Raw genomic sequence first — 19,007 nt, forward strand, 5'->3', positions numbered from 1 at the left:
GGAAAGACAGATCCCTGCCCTGATTTCCCTACATAGTGCCTGTGCTCTCACTGTATAGCCCCTGGTGAAAAATGATGAATACTTTATTAGCCACCTGTTTGAGACAAGCACATGGCTGAGAAATGAATTCAGTTCTTATCCCTATCTGGCAGTTTATCCAGAACTGCTCATGGGATGGTTTAAACCTCTGTGGGACCCAGAAGATGTAAGGGGCAGGTGAGCAAGGCTGGTGTAGTAAGAAGAGTTCATTCCAGTGGGTGTTACCAGACTGAGGGTCTCAGCCCTACGTGATGCAATTTGCTACAGAACTACTAGTGATCGTAAAGAAAGAAGGTGGAGGCAGCTCTGCATCTGGGAGCGGCCAAAGGAGCCCGCCTGGAGGTAAGAGGTCTGCAGTGGGGAGTATCCCACTGCACTCAGTGTGGTTTTAGAAGAAAAGTTCTTCAACTTTGATATTTTATTGAAAAAAGTACACAAAAACCACTGAGGTACACAAGCCCAGGTAAGCATACCAAGCAAGCCCCCTCACACCTTCTTTTGCCTGAAAAAAGCTTGACTTCTTTGCAGCAATGTCTCACCCATTCCAGCAGCAGTATCTCAGTTAACTTGGTTCCTTTTCCTCCAGGCTCAAAACAAAATCAAACTCTTCTACAAAAAAAAAAAGGGAAAAAGGAAGAATTAGTTTTTAACGTCCCCTCTTGAACAGGAAAGTTGTGCCAGGCACAGGTACATCTTACATGGTACTAAGGCGAGCAGTCATTCGTTCAAAACTATTTACCAGGTGCCAAGCACTGTAGAGTACTGGGTAATAGTAACAGGTAACTCAGGCCACATTCCCTCCCTCATGGGTGTTACAGGTGAGGATGCTGACTGAGAAAGGTGAAGTACCATGCCCAAGTTTAATCAGCTAGTAAGTGGGAATTCATGAGGTCATTCTGGTATATGGACAATAAAGGAGAGGGCCCACTCTTACCTTGGGTCAGGGGCTGGATTGATAATCTCTGGCGAGTGAAGAGAACCATATTTTTTAAGGGGCCACCAGTAGCTTTGTGAGCTTGATGATAGGATTTGAGCTCAGCCAGGGGAATGAAACGTTTCATCATCCGAACAAACTGTACGTCCACCTATGTGACAACAGTGTACATGACAGAAAGACGTGTCTAGGCTGACTGTGCCCACTGTATTTTTAACCGCCCGCAGGAAGCTCCTATCTCAGTATCGCCTCATCTGAGTAAGTGCTGGGCTGTGTACCTTGACCTACAGTCACCCCAACCGTCTTCTTCCCTTGGTTCATCCCTCCCCTGTCATGAAATAGAAAGCATAGTCTTTACCATGGACCACTTAGGGTTGTCCTCTTTGCTAGATGGGTCATAATGGGGATTGTTTTTCTCAAACTGTGTGTGGTCTGGGTAAGCCTCTTTCACGATCTGAAACCAAAACAAAAGCTTTGAATCATCTGCCGTCAGCTCCACAGCCAATCTTTTAATTCATATCCAACTTTCATTTCTTCCCTGCACATTCTTACCCCATCTGCCTTGCTGTACAGCCAATGGGAGCTCAGATATTTGGAAACAATATATAGTCTAATATATAGACTAGGAAATCAACTCTGTTTTTACAAAAGTCTGAAAAACATGCTCTAAAAACAAATGGTAAAGGTTATTATTGGTACCACTGTTTTTTTCCCCCCTGCACAGTTAATAATTTTATCCTGGTAAGCTTGGAGGAGCTACCATCAGGCCTGTTTTCGAGTGAGATCAAGACTTAGAGGTGGAGTGAAGTCTGTGCTAGTCGGACCTGAATGAAGGCCTGCTTTGAGTTGTCAGATAGGAAGGGGCCAGGGCAGTTTTTCCCTATTCCTGTAAAAGGGGGATGGGGTGGGGGGGAGTGTACTTTTTTGTTGCCTAATTAAGGTATATCCCTTTATATCTACTTAAGTTAGTCTCCCTGGAGGAAAAGGGATTCACACCAAAACCTGCCCAACTAACCTTCATGAGTCCTGCGATGCCTGGCTCTTTGCAGTTGCTATGGTAGAAGAAGGCTTCTTCTCCCAGCTTCATGGCTCTAAGGAAGTTCCGAGCCTGTCTCAGGAGAAGAAAGAGTAACTATCCTCCCACCAGCTGGAAAGTACTAGCTTTTAGCAGAAATCAAGTCTGCTTTTAATAGATGGGTGATTCTTGTCTGCAACTCCTCAATTCATTAGAAAGTCCTTCCCCTTTGCCAGGACACCCAGACTTTTACCAGGACATTGGCCAGAACACAGGCCAATTGAAAATTTCATGCAGAGTACTTAAGGCATTTTTTAATACATTATCAGGTTTGCTTCTGAGAAAAAGCAACCTTGGCCAAGAGGTTCTGCTGCCGAGTACGTCACGAGGAGGAGGCAGGCATTCATCCCACCTGGGTCTCAGGCGACCTCCTCCTTACCCTCTTACCTGGTAGTTACGAACACCATCCCAGCATGTTGTCTGTTTGGGCTGTGCTTTGAGATCCTCAATGCTGAACTAGGCAAGAGGAAATAAATTCAATCATTAAACAATCCTTGGCCAGTTAGTAAGCATATATGGAAGCAGACAGTTCCTTCCCCTACAGTGAGAGGGGCCACTGGCTATAGAGGAAGTATGTGGTTCACCGGGAAGTGGCTCCACAGAGACACTTTTGTTGGGTGAATGTAAGTAAGCCTTGTGTTACCTTGTTATCCTTGCTAATTATGAGGATTAGCTGAATGAATAATCTAGGTGATAAAGTAATCTGCTAGTTACTTGCATTTTACTTTATAATAGTTCTGCTTATATTTTTCCCAGGCTGTATTAAATTCCCTGAAATATACATCAACTGTTGGCAGGGAGACACCTAGGAGCATGGCAGGTGTTCAGAGAAAGGTAACCTAAGATTGAGGTTGGCAGACTATAGCCTTCAGGACAAATCTAACCCCATGCTGGATTTTGTGAATAAAGTTGAACTTGAACAACCACAGCTGTTTACTTATTATCTGTGGCCACTCTCTTGCTACAAGGGCAGGGTTGCAACAGAGACTGTAACACGCACAAGCCTACAAAATTTACTATCTGGCCCTTTGTGCAAAGGTTAGCCAACCCCTGCCCTAGATACACAGGTTCACAAACCAGCTGATGATAATAAACCCTGCCGATTTTATTCATTTTTACCTTTTTCCTTCCCTTCAAAGATAAGAAGCTGGGGATGGAACCCTGTGGTGACCCATATTCACTTCTCATTTAAAAAACACCATGAAGGGACTGGAGACAGGTCAAGGGTCTCACCTTCACATCTACACCTTTCTCTAGGCGGCTCTCTGGCTCTGACTTCATCAGCCAGTGGCTGCTTAGATTCTCCAAACAGTTTTTAGTGGCTGAAGTCTTCTGAGGGTTGGAGTCCTCCACTTCAGCTAATGCCTCACCTGAGTTCTCAGTTTTGGTGCGTTTTCCTGATAGTCCCTTGTCTGCAATAGGAGAAGCAAAAAGAAAAGATCATGCTTGTTAAAGGCAATGTTTCATAATGGAAAAAGCTTAGCTTTGGAGTCAGACCTGGATTCAAATCATGGATCCATTACCAGCTGTAGGAACTTAATCTTACTGTTAAGAAGCTTTCCTTATCTATAAAAATTAGACAAGAATACCTACCTTACAGGGTATCTTCTGGATTATCTATTCAATAGGGTAAGAACACCTTACAGGGTTGTTCAGGATTAAAGGTCCTGACAGTAGTCAATACATGTTTTCCTTTCCTCACTCTCTCTTCTATGCCTTTGCATAGGAAAGAGGAAACTGAGCACCTACTTGCAACTATTTTGAAGCTTAAATGAGGTAATACAAAGGGCCTAGACAATGCCTGGCATTACAATAAGTGCATAATAAAAGCATTATTATTCTCATCTCATACGTCTTTCCTTCTTGCTCACTGTGGCTCCTGGCCCATCTCCTTTCTGCTCCTTGAAGGTGCCAATAAAAGTTGAAAGAAACAGTTCATTCAGGACATTGTAGACATGGTGATGATTCGATTTCATCCCAAGACAATCAGAATGTGCCTGGAACACAGTAGGCATTCAGTAGCTAAGTTGTTAAATTACTATATGACAGGGCCCAAGGTCTATGTGTTACCCTAACCCTAACTCGGTTAATCTACATAACCTGAGATGTTCTACCCTTCATCTGGGAAGCATGCTCCAGATCACACATCCAGTAATGGTGGAATCAAGATATGAAGTCAGCACCTGTCACTGAGGTCTATCTGAAGCTACTTAATGACTATACTGCCTCTGAATTTAGTCAAAGTCCCTACATCAATTGTCATTAAATACCATTTATGGCTGTCTAATGCTCTGAACCCAGCATACCTTCCTAACCTAGTTTCCTAATGGCCCCTTAGGAGTTAACAGGCCCACTGCAAACACCACATATTGATAAATAACTGCAATGTGCTGTAGTATATCTGGAACCCCTGTCATTCCCAAAAGAGGTACTTTCTGTGCCTTCCAGTGTTCCTCCTCCTCCATCCACTTAGAATGCCATCATCCATCTTTGTGATTATAAAAACGACATCACGTTTTCTTAGTACTATGCCCGTGGAAAGTCTCCCATTCTTCAAGGCTGGGCTCAAATTCCACATCCTTCTCGAGGCCTTCCCTGTGATTCCTCCCTCCGTAACCTTAACAATCCATTTTCCTGAACCCCATCACATCTGTTTGCAGTTCACCCGCAAGCAGGCGCTTTATATTCTTTAGCACGCCACCTGGTATCTCAAATAGTCTTTGTGCATAACAACCATTGCCTGAATAAACAAGAAAAAGGAACTGTAGGTAGGAGCTTGGTGAGACAAGTAAAGAAGATGGAGAGTGATTAAGGATAATGGAGTAAAAATATCACAAAGGGTTCTCAAAAAGCAGGGAGTGAAAAATGAGTACTAAACAGGCTCTTCGAGAAAAGTTTTTTCTTGGGCTGCCTTTGTGCAGCCTAGGGGCAGCTCACCTGAACCAGAAGTCCCAGCCAGCCTCTTCCGGGGTCTCGACATGGTCACGCTGCAGGGGACTGAAGTGCGGACGATTCTGGAATCAACGGAGATACAAGAAAGAATGCTAATATCCTCCAAAACCCGCGCAGAGCGAGATGGAGGCAACGAGAGGCAGCCTAGAATGTCTCCAACTTTTGCGAAACACAGACGCCTACGTTTGAGCCCTCAAATCCTTCCCTCCGTTATCTGCGCCATTTCCATCTCGCATAACCTGCCCCTAAACTCTTCTCGGTTCTGTCCTTGGTCCTTCTCATCCAGGAACCCCTATCTCAGTATGTAGTTCACTGGGAAGTGGCTCCACAGAGACACTTTTGTTGGGTGAATATAAGTAAGCCTTGTGTTACCTTGTTATCCTTGCTAATTAGGATCAATTGAATGGATAATCTAGATGATAAAGTAATTTGCTGGCTACAGACCCACCACTCTGCAGACTTGACTGCGCTCCGCCTCCGCTGCGCCGCAGGCTGTGCGGCGCGACCCCGCGGCGCTCGGTGGGCGGTGCATCTCTGCGGCGCCGAGGCCCCGAGGACTTCTGGGAATTGTAGTCCTGGCCTCTTGGGAGCCCGCCTGGCACCTGGGTTGTTAGGGCTCGTGGGAGGACTACAACCCCCAGGGTGCAGTGGGACAGGCGTTGCCGGGTCGCAGGTCCCGCCAGTGCGAGCGCAACGGAGGTCGAAGGCGTTCAGACTCTTAGCTGAACGCGGAGCTGCGGCGGCTATGCTGTGGAGCGGCTGCCGGCGTTTCGGGGCGCGCCTCGGCTGCCTGCCCGGCGGTCTCCGGGTCCTCGTCCAGACCGGCCACCGGAGCTTGACCTCCTGCATCGACCGTAAGGATCTCCTGGGCGGGCAGGAGGACAGGTGTCCAGAACCCCGGCGGACATATGTCCGCGAGGGGCTGCAGTCTCCCCGTTCCATCCAGTCACCCCGGCGTCAGCTCCCCTTCCGGCCAGTCACCCCCCCGGCCTGGCTCCCTACTCCGGCCGGTCACCCCCGCCCCGGCCCTCCTCCGGCCGGTCATCCCCCCGCAGGTTCCCCTCCGGCCCGCGTCCTCCTGCGGCCGGTCACCCTCGGATGCTTAGAGAAGTGAAGAAACTTGGGGCTTGGTTGTTGTTGGGTTGGTTGGTTTTTAATCATAACAGTAGGTCATAAAAGCAGTGAGAATATAAGAAGCTGGCTGGGTGCTGATGGTGACAACTGAACAAGAACTCCAGGTCATACAAGATTTGCTCACACACAAAGATTTGGTATCTTAACACCTCTGGCTATAAGACACTTTTAGTGTTAAAACTCATGCAGGAAAAATAATTATTATTGCTAGTGGGAAACTCTACCAGAGCTGACAAACTTGAGTGTCTTTAGGCTCTGAACAGTAATTTGAATGTAGCAAGGAGTGGTGGAGACCCGGCCAGTTTGTGACTTCTCTGCCAAGAATCTTTATAAACACTTTTTTCTTCTGAAATATTTTAAAATTTATTTTAAATAAATGACAGTTTTCTTTACAACAGAATAAGTCCCTTAGATATCAGATCTATAAAGTACAGTAAGGCATAGAATACTGTTTTCTTCTGAATGTCCTAAAACTCATTCAAGAGGTGCTGCCCTGTCCTAGCGCTTAGAATTTGATAACCCAGATTACCCTGGTTGATACCGAAGCAGATGAGTAATTATTTAGAGGTGGGTTTTGTTATTGTTTGCATCTTGCTTACACTTGAGTGGCTCTGCAGTCAAAGGCTTTTCCCATTTCATTTGGAGTGTTTTTCTATTTAGCTTTACCTTTTTAGTGTATATGTATTGGCATCTTGAGCTCTGCTAGTAACTATGTATTGGCATCTTGAACTCTGCTAGTAACTGGCAAAGTTCATGAGTGGTGGTATTTGTTTTGTTTTTATAGTGTATTTCCTTCTGGGAACTTGTGTTTACTTATGCATATGATTTGCATAAAACTATTTCCTTCCATTAGAATGCAACTCAGATTTATTTCTTAAGCCTGTGGTTCCTTGAACTATTTGTTTTAGGAAGTAGCCATTTACAGAAGAAGAAGATTTGTTAATATTTAATGAGCTCTTGCTAGGATTGAAATAGTCATCCTTTGTGTGAATGGATCTTATTTATTTATTTTTTTGAGATGGAGTTTCGCTCTGTTGCCCAGGCTGGAGTACAGTGGCGCGATCTCAACTCACCGCAACCTCTGCCCCACGGGTTCAAGCAATTCTTGTGCCTCAGCCTCCCAAGTAGCTGGGATTACAGCACATGCCACCATGCCCAGCTAATTTTTATATTTTTAGTAGAGACGGGGTTTCACCATGTTGGACAAGCTGGACTTGAACTCCTGACCTCAAGTGATCCACCTGCCTTGGCCTCCCCAAGGTCTGGGATTACAGTCATGAGCCACTGCGCCTGGCTGGATCATATTTATTTTTGTAACCCCAGCACTGCTACCTAGTAAACACCCAATAAACATTCTTTTGGAAATGATCTTTGAGCCATGGTCTACAGTAACAGCAACCCTTGTACAAAATTGTGTGAATAAATGGCCTGACCCCAGTCAGAGAACCATGAATTGTTTATCCCTAACTCTGTTCCTGAGAGTAATACCCAACATAGGTTTCTGCTCTGAGTTTCTCAAGGCAGCCTAATCGTTAATCCTCAGAACTCTTCATTTCTGACTTTCCCATTTTAATGAGAGTACTGATCACAGAAAGCAGTGCCCTCTCCAGGCTCGCATAGCCAGCCATTACTGATGCCCAGATTTGCCCCAAGGAACAGACTCTGGCACCTGCCCTTGCGTTCTTCTGTGAGGACTGCATCGCTTGTAGGCACTGAAGTAAATTATTGCCAAGTGTGGCACCATAGTCTTCCCATAGTGCTCTTTTTTCTTTTTTTCTTCTTTTGAAACAGAGTCTTGCTCTGTCACCCAGGCTAGAGTGCAATGGCACAATCTCAGCTCACTGCAACCTCCACCTCCTGGGTTCAAGCGATTCTCCTGTCTCACCCTCCCAAGTAGCTGGGATTACAGGCATGCGCCACCACACCCAGCTAATTTTTGTATTTTTAGTAGAGGCGGGGTTTTTCCATGTTGGTCAGGCTGGTCTTGAGCTCCTGACCTCAGGTGATCTGCCCGCCTCGGCCTCCTGAAGTGCTGGGATTACAGGCGTGAACCATCACGCCCAGCCCATAGTGCTCTTCAGTGTCAGTTATAATGACCAAAGTTCTAGCACTGTGGCCTCAACCTCTAGGTCTACAACTGCATTTTACTAAGTGCTAGGATAAGAGATGTCTGGAAGTCCCCTATCCTGTTCTAGGTTGATCTGGATGTGTGCTAGAACTGTCCTTTCTCCATATGACAAGTGGAATAATGACAGAAGCTGCCGTTCTCTAGCTGTTAAAGGCTGTACCGTGTATGGGAAATACTACAGTAGATCCACTTTCACAACTTCGTGGTGCTTCTTGTTGGCAACACCCTTCCCTGACCCTGTCCTAGAACAGTATGTGCAATCCTGCCCACAGCTTCCATGGGACTTAATGAAGAGCAGAAAGAATTTCAAAAAGTGGCCTTTGACTTTGCTGCCCGAGAGATGGCTCCAAATATGGCAGAGTGGGACCAGAAGGTAGGAGTTTTTCTTGTGCTTAGACGTTCTAACAACAGATGTCTCAGGCAGACCTTTATCTTTGTCTCCTGATAATGTAATTGTTAAATGTCTCCTCCACTTACCAACTCTTACTGCAAGTGAGAATACCGGTAGTGGATGATTTTTCCTAGAAGGCATCCTGATCATCTTGTACATAACTTTTTTTTTGTTAGTTGAATGAAGATTTGGATATAAAACTAAGGCAGTTGTATAGATAATAATAAGAAACTCCTTAATGCCAGAACAAGTTTTTACAGGACCCATGTTAACTGATAACCACTGTAAGACGACAAACAGGCACATTAAGAGAATTCATATGCTCTCGCATGTGCAAGCCTCCGAACCCCCTCACTGTGCCCTCTAAAAGGAAGGCTGTCTCTGAATCAGCTGCTGATCACCCTGCTCTCTTTTGTACATAGGAGCTGTTCCCAGTGGACGTGATGCGGAAGGCAGCCCAGCTAGGCTTCGGAGGGGTCTACGTACAAACAGATGTGGGCGGGTCTGGGCTGTCACGTCTTGATACCTCTGTCATTTTTGAAGCCTTGGCTACAGGCTGCACCAGCACCACAGCCTATATAAGCATCCACAAGTGAGTGCCCAAGCTTGGAAGGCACAATGAAGTGCTCACTCGGGCTGACTGTGAGAGTTCAGATTCGTAGGAAAAAGATTGATCTTTTGAAGCTGAGTGTCCTCAAGGAACTGGACTTAAAAGTACACTCTAGGGGCCGGGCGCAGTGGCTCGTGCGTGTAATCCCAGCACTTTGGGAGGCCAAGGCAGGCAGATCACGAGGTCAGGAGTTTGAGACCAGCCTGGCCAACGTGGTGAAACCCCGTCCCTGCTAAAAATACGAAAAATTAGCCGGGTGTGGTGGCTGGCGCCTGTAGTCCCAGCTACTCGGGAGGCTGAGGCAGGAGGATGGTGTGAACCCGGGAGGCGGAGCTTGCAGTGAGCCGAGATGGACCACTGCACTCCAGCCTGGGCGACAGAGCGAGACTCCGTCTCAAAAAAAATAAATAAATAAAATAAGTACACGCTAGGTCTGTTGCTGCCTGTTGGACTTGATTCTGTCGTCCTGTGTATTGCTTAGGGAATCAGGTCAGCCAGCTTTCTCAGAAATCTTATTTTGAGCTGGTACCAGGAGACTTCTCCAATAGAGTGATCAGGGTCCTCTCACCCTTTTATTTATTTATTTTTAAGACAGAGTCTCACTCTGTCGCCCAGGCTAGGGTGCAGTGGCATGATCTCGGCTCACTGCAACCTCCGTCTCCCCAGTTCAAGCGATTCTCCTGCCTCAGCCTCCTGAGTAGCTGGGATTACAGGCACGTGCCACCACACCTGGCTAATTTTTTTTTGTATTTAGTAGAGATGGGGTTTCACCATGTTAGTCAGGCTGGTCTCAAACTCCTGACCTTGTGTTCTGCCTGCCTCGGCCTCCCATAGTACTGGGATTACAGATGTGAGCCACCGCACCTGGCCCCTCTCACCCTTTTCCTCAATCCAAAGATGGAACTGCCAGTGATTTGAGGAAGTAATAGAAACTACTAATAGAAAGCACATATAACTCTGATTTTTAGAGGCTTGTGTAACCTAACTGGAAGTAGTACAAACGTCCTGGTGAGAAGTACCTCAGCCTGGTGATCTCTGGGTAGTCCTTATTCCAGGAATATGTTTTAATCCAGCCTTTGCCTTTAAAGAGTCTTCCCAATTGTGACTTTCCCCTTCCCACTCTTCTGCTTTACTCCACTGCCCTGCCCTTTGTTTTCTTTCCCCTTCTCCCCCAATTTTTTTTCTTTTCCATCTTTATTTCTGTCATTGTCTTTTCTTCTTGGTGTACCTATCAGCATGTGTGCCTGGATGATTGATAGCTTCGGAAATGAGGAACAGAGGCACAAATTTTGCCCACCGCTCTGTACCATGGAGAAGTTTGCTTCCTACTGCCTCACTGAACCAGGTGAATTTGCCACACTGCACTGAGATATAGCAGGGAGAGATGCTTCCTGCTCAGATGGCATTACCGAGCACTCCTTCCAGCCTCTTGACATGTCGAGCCACTGTTTATCTAGCTGTTTGGTTGAGGAGTAATAGAGTCCTATGACCTGATGTCACAAGGACCAAGAAGCCTATCTGGTGTGTTGGGAGGTAGGCAGTGGCCTGACTGGTATGAGCAGTTTCCACCAAGTACAGAGAGTTCCTTTGGCCACCTGGGTTTTGCAGTGACACACTCTGAGCAGGGTCTGTTTAGAGAAGATTTCCTAGAAGATAGAATTGTGCTGGGCTCCCTCGACCTCACTGACTTTCTCACCTTCTCTCTGCTGCCTTTTGATCCCTCCTCAGAAAGTGGGAGTGATGCTGCCTCTCTTCTGACCTCCGCTAAGAAACAGGGAGATCATTACATCCTCAATGGCTCCAAGGTACTAGCGTGCATCCTCCCAGAGCACTTTGGAGATTGTTCCCAGCTTCCTCCTGACATCCTCTGGTTCCTTCACATCCGTGGGTTAATACTCCCATAGGATTTTTATGTGTTGGGAAGAGAACCTCTGACCAATTTCTCTTTCTTTATTCTCACTGTTTGTATCTCTCCTAATCTGATTCCAGATCATTTCATTGACTTTTGTCTATCCTTTTTATACTCTCTTGAACTGTATCTCTGATTCTGCAGTCACTGCAGCTACCTTTTACCCCACCTCAGTCTCTGTGCCATTGGACCTTATTGTTAGGAGGACCCAGTGGTGTTCCCAGACGCTGTGAGAACTCAAGCATTCCCTGGTCCTTTTGCACCCCTTTTACCCCCACAGGCCTTCATCAGTGGTGCTGGTGAGTCAGACGTCTATGTGGTCATGTGCCGAACAGGAGGGCCAGGCCCCAAGGGCATCTCATGCATAGTTGTTGAGAAGGGGACCCCTGGCCTCAGCTTTGGCAAGAAGGAGAAAAAGGTGAGTGGCTGTTGGACAGGAAACAATTTAGGTTATGAGACTCTGCCACCTGCCAGCCCAACTCCTGCTCTATTTCAGAAAACAGGTTTGCATACTTGCTAACCTACCTTTGAAGCAGTTGCTTCTATTAGGATTTTCAACAGGAGCATATGAAATACAACAGGGCATTATTAAACACTAGGCCTCTGGGGAAAGTGACAATGTTTGCCAGTAAATTCTTCAAGCCACCTGTGAGTGTTCTGACCTCTCCTGCCTCTGCTTTTGGCCTGTGTTCCTCATCCAGCTGCTTACGTTGGTGCACTTTGTTGCTCCAGGAAGAGACACTTAGAGAAGACCTGGTGTTGGCCACAAGTCTCAGTAATGGAAGGCATGTGGTCCCTTTTTCTTCTTTGATTAAAAATAAAGTAAAACTCATTGGAGATGATTGTGGGTATTTCAGCAACCTAAGAAGGACACTTAGGTACTGTAAGTAATTTGAAAAGTAAGATACTTCTAGGATTAAGAGCCGCCATGGCCAGGGCATGAACAGGAGACCTGTGATCATGTAACCGTAATTGGTAATAAGGGCTCAAGACCCATTCAGATTTTTTAGACCAGATGCTCAAAGCAGTCATCTCTCTCTAGTTTGTACTGTTATGGGGGGACTTTGTGAGAGAAGGCAGGTAATGAAATGACCCCTAAGTGTACCTCTTTCTCACAGCTCCTCGGGTTTCTGTATTTTCCTACAGGATCCTTCCTGATCCTCTGTAACTGCAAGGCACTATGCATTTTAGCATCCCCTTCTCTTTGGTAACACAGCAACCATTTCCTAGGCTTCTACTGTGTGTGAAGCCCATGCTAACTCCTGGGCAGGAAGACCTTCAGTAAAAGGCTTAGAAATGGAGTTTATCCTATCAACAAAAGAGAGCAAGGAAATGATGTAAAGGCAGTCTATTTTCAGAGCCAGAGAGGAACTGGAAGATTGTAGATAGTTTGTGGTTTTCAATTAGAGGCACTGAAATTGGGGGCAGTTGGTGTCACAATCCTAAAAGAAGTTGTGAGAAGTGTTTGTAGGTTAGTCAGGTAGAGTAGACATTAGTAGATTCTCTTAATAAGTTAGCAGATGTTTAGCTGAAACAGGTATCTTTCTGAGTGCTGACAGGCCTTTAAACCTGAACTTTTTCTTTTTCCTCATTTTAAGTTCTTGTGGGTCTAAGTCTTGGGTGCCGAAACCCATACCTCACAGGCTCCTGTCCCCAGGGAAGGCCGCCCTACCTGCTGGATTGTTGGGCAACCACACAGTCCCTGATTTTTGCCAGGTGGGGTGGAACTCCCAGCCAACACGAGCTGTGATCTTCGAAGACTGTGCTGTCCCTGTGGCCAACAGAATTGGGAGCGAGGGGCAGGGCTTCCTCATTGCCGTGAGAGGACTGAACGGAGGGAGGATCAATATTGGTGAGACACGCAGGGGTGTGGCAGGGAGGTAGCGGTCCGGGACAGGCACTGCTGTTTTCCAGCTTGGTTGGAACGTCGGCGCTCTTCCCCTCTAGCTTCCTGCTCCCTGGGGGCTGCCCACGCCTCTGTCATCCTCACCCGAGACCACCTCAATGTCCGGAAGCAGTTTGGAGAGCCTCTGGCCAGTAACCAGGTAACCTCTGCCTTGCCTCCACATGGCTTTGCACTATTTGCAGCCCGGGACCTGCTCTAGGGCCCACATTTTCTAGGAGAGAAGCCAGGAAATTCCTCTGTCAGTCCCACCACTGTCCTAGCCAGAGCTTGTGCTTTATTTCTGTCCATCTTTTCTCGGGATGTCTTTAACGATATTAAAGTGTCGGGTGAGTGAAGTGGACTTAGCACTTAAAAGCAATAAATTTCCTCTATAGAAAAAGCAAGAGACTTTGAAGCTTTGGATCACTTAGAAAAGGCGCCTCCGAGATGTCTTACCAAGGCTCCTGCACCAGGTGCTGGTCTGAGCCCCTCAGTCTTGTCTGGTTCTCTGCTCCCTGTGCTGCAGTACTTGCAATTCAAACTGGCTGATATGGCAACAAGGCTGGTGGCCGCGCGGCTGATGGTCCGCAATGCAGCAGTGGCTCTGCAGGAGGAAAGGAAGGATGCAGTGGCCTTGTGCTCCATGGCCAAGCTCTTTGCTACAGATGAATGCTTTGCCGTAAGTGATTCCTCTGGCTCTCCTGGGATGGACAGGGAACAGCTGCTAGGCCCAGGGGTCTTGAGAGACATGAGTCAGCTGTGGAACCCAGCCCTCCTGGAATCCCACAAGGATCACCTTAAGCTTAAGGATATAAATGAACTCATGAGCGGCCTATGTGGGAGCCCTCATCGCTGGCTTTTAGGCCTGCTGCATGCCATTATACACTTCATTATGTCACTGTTGTTTGGTTGTGTTCTAGGCGAGAAACCACCTTTGGAAGGTTCACAGCAGCCCCAGTTTAGCACTCTGCCATGTTTACATTGTCAGGCTGCATTGCCACTAGGGGGAACCATAGCTCTTTATCATCCCAGCCAGGGTGGCTGTGGGCAGCTTCTGCCTGGCAGGTAATAAGGGAGAGGGGCAGAGGGCTTTGAGTCGCCTGTCTGGGGGGAACTGACAGGTTTAGTAGGTGAACTTCCCTTGTCTCTAACCATACAGAATGTGGAGGCCCTCTTTGAGCTTGGCTGTTTGTGGTTCTTTCATGGGTTTATGGCGGGCTGCCAGATCGTGGGCTGGGGTAGGAAGGGAGGCTGCTTGCTCCACAGTCTTCCCAGAGTCCAAGACGTCTAGTCCCTGTCTCCCTGCAGATCTGCAACCAGGCCTTGCAGATGCACGGGGGCTACGGCTACCTGAAGGATTACGCTGTTCAGCAGTACGTGCGGGACTCCAGGGTCCACCAGATTCTAGAAGGTAAAAATTGCCAGAGGTTATTCTCTTCCCTTCAGAACGGGGGCGGGATCGCTGCTTTCCCCACTGTCTGTCCCCAGGCCTCCTGGGCCTCAGGGTGCAGTCAAGCCCTGTCTGTCTCGAGGCTTCCTCCTCCCTCCCGTTCCGCAGAGCTGTTCTGGCAGCGGCCTGGAGTCCAGAGCCGCAGCTTCGTCCCTGTGGGGGGCCTCAGATCGCCCTGCTGCTGCCCTTTTCCTCTGGAGATCTGCGAGAAGGGTGAACTGAGATAATGGATGAGAAAGCATGTTGAAAACCACAGCCGGGGCTTTTCTCTAAGGTTATCGAGTACGTGGTTCTCAGGGATCCAAGAACAGTGGTGGACAAGGCAAATGTGAGCCAGTATGGTCATCAGTAGCTCTATATTGATTATCAGCCAGATGGCCTAAAAGATACCTGTCTCAATATTACTAGTGTATTTTTCAATAAAATAAACCATCAGTATATGGGTATCTTCTTGGTAGTCACAGACATTCTATCTAGGAAACATGGAAGCCATTGGGGTCGGGCTCGGAGCCTGGCTGTCTCCACTCTCTACAGCCAGCGCGGAAGTCTTGAAATGACACGACTCTTGGAAAAGCAGGAGGGGCAGAGGCTTCTTTGAGTGACTTCGGTGAAGCAACGTGAGGCTGCCTTGCTGGAAACATTATATAATGGGGCTTCCCTGCCCCTTTCACAGCATGCTTCTCAAACCTCAGCCTGTGCTGGAATCGCCTGGAGGGCATGGGAGCGCAGATTGCGGGCCTCAACCCCAGAGCTTCTGCTCCAGAGGGTCTAGTGTGGGCCTGGGAATTTGTATCTGCAACAAGTCTTCAAGTGAGGCTGCCACAGCTTGTCTGAGAACCACACTTTGAGACCCACCGCTCTGGTGTTAATGTCAGAGTCACAGGCTACCACAGGTTAGACTGCTGCTTGCTTCTGCAAACCTCATTCCAGAAAGATGTTTATGGGCTCAGTCGCCAGTGTTCAAACTGAATTCCCGAGAGTCGTTTTCCTTCCATTACTCTTGGAATTGCTTTCTCACTGAGCTTTATGCGCAGGAAACTTCGCCTTCATTCTAACTCTCTCTCCACCCTGCAATCATAAGCAGGAAAACATTTATTTTAGGCCACACCATCACCCACTTACAGAAGAATTGGGGCACTCATCACTGTATCACTGTTTCATCATGGACTTTACTGTTGGATAAATCTACAGTTTATGCTTTATTTGAGACGATGTGACTACTGATTCCTTGAGGGGGTTTATATTTCTTTTTGCATAAAGGCCACTGCTAAAAATGAAGCAAATAATTGATACCCTCCTTTCAGGGAAAATGTTTTCATTCTTTTGTAAATCAGTTTTCTGATTACCAAAGAAATGTGTATTTATTGTTGAAACCTTATAAAATTAGGAAAAGTAGGCTGGGTGTGGTAGCTTATGTCTATAATCCCAGCACTTTGGGAGGCTGAGGCGGGTGGATCACGTGAGGCCAGGAGTTCGAGACCAGCTTGACCAACCTGGTGAAGCCCCGACTGTCTAAAATTATAAAAAGTTAGCTGGGCGTGGTGGTGCACACCTGGAATCCCAGCTACTTGAGAGGCTGAGGCAGGAAGATCGCTTGAACCCAGGAGGTGGAGGTTGCAGTGAGCCGAGATTGCACCATCGCACTCCAGCCTGGGTGACAGTGAGACTCCATCTAAAAACAATACAAAAAATTAGCCGGGCCTGGTGGGGCCTGGTGGCACATGCTTGTGGTCCCAGCTACTCAGGAGGCTGAGGCAAGAGAATTGCTTGAACCTGGGAGGCGGAGGTTGCAGTGAGCCAAGATCACACCACTGCACTCCAGCCTGGGTGACAGCAAGACTGTCTCAAAAGAAAAGTAAAAGAAAAAAAAATCACTCATGTTTCTACATCCAGAATGTTATTTTGGTACATCTCCTTTTAGGCATTTTACTCTGCCTTTGTTGGTACATTTTTAATTTTAATTAGAATTATCCTGTATATACTGTTTTTATTCTGCCTTTTTAAACTTTATATAAGCATTTTTACCATCAGAAGAAGTTTTTAAAAAAGTATTATTTCCTGACATTTTTCAGTACTTTGTAGAGAAGTCTCTGATAATCTCATCTCTCCCAGGCTAAAAGCAATGATTGTAGTTTAAATCTGCAGCTACTCTGAACTAGGCCTGGAGCAGCCTGTTCAGAGCTTTACTAAACTCTCAGACTTTGCTGCTATGAAATTCTTCCTCCTTCCTCCCTCTTACAGGTAGCAATGAAGTGATGAGGATACTGATCTCTAGAAGCCTGCTTCAGGAGTAGAACCCACACTTGTTCTGGCCTGGTGTTCAGTGCGACTGCAGTCAGTGTTGAGTGGTGCCATGTGGGCCGCTGTATTCCAAAGGAATCATGGATTAGACGCAAGGGCTGAGCTCCCCTAGGGCAGGACCTGCACCCTGTGTGTTGGCACCAGCATCGGGTCTCGGACTGGGGCAGAATCCCCAGTGGAACCGGAAGAGCTGGCCTGATGAGAAACATCAGAAGAACACATACTACCTTGTTTTCCTAATGCCAGAAGGGTGACCAGTGAAGATTCACCGTCAAACCATGAAAGTCCTTTCTTGGATCCACTTTATCTTGATTAGTCTGCATTTTGCTAGTTCACTGGATCCCTCCTCTAGGGGCCTGGGGACTTTCACTGATGCTCTTCCTGATTCTAGAGCAAAGGTGTGGGAAGGGGAAATGGAGGAATGCCCTCCTGTCTGTGTCGTTCTCTGTGCCACAGCTACAGATGCAGAAGGTTTCTCTGGATAGCACACCTCTGAATGTAAATCATGATAAAATGGATATTTGGAAACTTACTCCTAAGCTGTGATTTAGGGTGTATTTCTACTTCTGGACTGCCTCAATATCAAGGGCTGAGACTTTTGAATTTTGAATATTCGTTGGGTTTCATGTTAAGAAGCCTGTGGTCTAGGAGTGCTATTCAGTGTTTCTTTTCCTGATAAACACTTTGAATATTTTTTTTGTGTTTTTGTTTCCTTTTCTGAAGCTGTTCCTCTTTTTAAATATTTTTAATCACATTGATAAAATCTATCCTTCACCACCTCTGGTTCTACTATAGTTGATTTTTATTTTAAATGTTTAATTGTATTTGATTAAACACTTAACTGGATTTTGGAATAATAAAACTCTCATCCAATTTGGCTTTTAAAAAGCAGGCTCCTTAAATTATTAATAACTTTGCAAACTAAGCATTGTTTATGATGTATGAAAGTAGAATTAAAGTGAGATTCACAGATGGGACTTCAGGAGACCTTGTTTTGTGTGTTTGTTTGTTTGCTGTTTTTGTTGTTTTTGAGACAGAGTCTTGCTCTGTCGCCCAGGCAGGAGTGCAGTGGCACAATCTCAGCTCACTGCAACTTCTTCCTCTGGGGTTCAAGCGATTCTCCTGCCTCAGCCTCACAAGTAGCTGGGACTACAGGCGCAAGCCACCACGTCAGGCTACTTTTTGTATTTTTAGTAGAGACAGGGTTTCACCATGTTGGCCAGGCTGGTCTCAAACTCCTAGCCTCAAGTGATCTGCCCACCTCAGCCTCCCAAAGTGCTGGGATTACAAGCGTGAGCCACTGTGCCCAGCCAGGGGAGCTCTGTTATAACTTATTATGTTACTCCATCCCCTCATCCCTATTGAAAAAAATACGCAAGACATTAACTACAAGCCAATGTTTAGAGAGAAGAAAATACGTGTCTGTAACAACAACAAATACTATCTTTTTTGAATGAAGGAACTTTTGGGCACTGCAGGGGGACAAGGTGTGGGTATACTACAAAGTTTAAAATGTATTTCTGCCGTCCACGGCCTTATTTAAGAGAGGAGCTAAGAGCTGTATTGCAAGGTAATGATATATATCTGTATAAAGCTGAGAAGGCAACAACCTATAAAAGTGATGAGGGAGGAAAGGATTCAAATTAAGCTTTTATGAGAATGTGGTCAGGCATGGTGGCTCACACCAGAAGTCCTAACTACTTGGGAGTCTAAGGTGGGAGGATTGCATGAGCCCAGGAATTTGAGGCTGCAGTGAGCTACAGTCATACCGCTGCACTCCAGCCTTGGTGACAGAGTGAGACCCTTGTCTCTGAAGAAAAGAAAAAAAGATTTTATGAAAAACATCTAATTAGAATCAAGAAAGTCAATTTCAGACAGGAAGGAACCAGGAGCAGGAAAAGTACAGGATTTATGTAAAAGCTGTTTACACTTTGGTTTAATTGTGGTTTGGGGTTGGCATGAGACAGAAGGAAAATAGAAGTTGAATCCGGATGGAGAGTTATGAAAGCCAAGGGTGGGGCTTTATTTGGTAAGCAGTGGAGAGCCATGGAAGGTTTTTAATGCGGAAGATAGGAGATTGATTCATTCATAAGAGCACTCTGGAATGCACATGTGGGATGAATATGAGTGAGGCAAGACAGAAGACATACCAGTCAATGGGTTCTTGAAATAGTCAAGGAATGTGGCAATTCACGCTGG

The 19,007-nt window shown here is 46.5% G+C and overlaps 2 protein-coding genes across 6 annotated transcripts; one reads left to right on the forward strand and one right to left on the reverse strand.

The window, feature by feature from the left end:
* Positions 1-438: 438 nt before the first annotated feature.
* Positions 439-5,538, reverse strand: THYN1 (thymocyte nuclear protein 1). Of its 3 annotated transcripts, none has more exons than XM_003819842.5 (8): positions 5,445-5,538; positions 4,986-5,062; positions 3,282-3,460; positions 2,436-2,504; positions 1,989-2,081; positions 1,332-1,427; positions 974-1,124; positions 439-648 (listed from the first exon to the last, which is right to left on the reverse strand). In XM_003819842.5, the coding sequence occupies exons 2-8, from the start codon at positions 5,026-5,028 to the stop codon at positions 602-604; spliced, it is 678 nt and encodes a 225-aa protein (XP_003819890.4). In that variant the 5' UTR covers positions 5,029-5,062; positions 5,445-5,538; the 3' UTR covers positions 439-601. The 3 variants fall into 3 exon arrangements, with proteins under 3 accessions (XP_003819890.4, XP_003819889.4, XP_008971506.4); XM_003819841.6 differs by having other exon boundaries at positions 5,373-5,530; XM_008973258.5 differs by having other exon boundaries at positions 5,449-5,514.
* Positions 5,539-5,663: 125 nt separating this feature from the next.
* Positions 5,664-17,696, forward strand: ACAD8 (acyl-CoA dehydrogenase family member 8). Of its 3 annotated transcripts, none has more exons than XR_010113412.1 (11): positions 5,664-5,854; positions 8,535-8,635; positions 9,076-9,245; positions 10,499-10,608; positions 10,992-11,068; positions 11,453-11,590; positions 12,889-13,024; positions 13,120-13,217; positions 13,584-13,736; positions 13,978-14,122; positions 14,366-14,468. XR_010113412.1 is itself a non-coding variant. In XM_003819839.6 (11 exons), exons 1-11 carry the CDS (start codon positions 5,746-5,748, stop codon positions 16,799-16,801), a joined length of 1,248 nt encoding a protein of 415 aa, XP_003819887.1. In that variant the 5' UTR covers positions 5,664-5,745; the 3' UTR covers positions 16,802-17,696. The 3 variants fall into 3 exon arrangements, 2 of the variants coding, with proteins under 2 accessions (XP_003819887.1, XP_054951101.1); XM_003819839.6 differs by lacking the exon at positions 13,978-14,122 and adding an exon at positions 16,749-17,696; XM_055095126.2 differs by lacking the exon at positions 13,978-14,122 and adding an exon at positions 15,181-15,400.
* Positions 17,697-19,007: the final 1,311 nt, after the last annotated feature.

Source organism: Pan paniscus, chromosome 9, assembly GCF_029289425.2.
Source record: "Pan paniscus chromosome 9, NHGRI_mPanPan1-v2.0_pri, whole genome shotgun sequence".
NCBI lineage: Eukaryota > Metazoa > Chordata > Mammalia > Primates > Hominidae > Pan > Pan paniscus.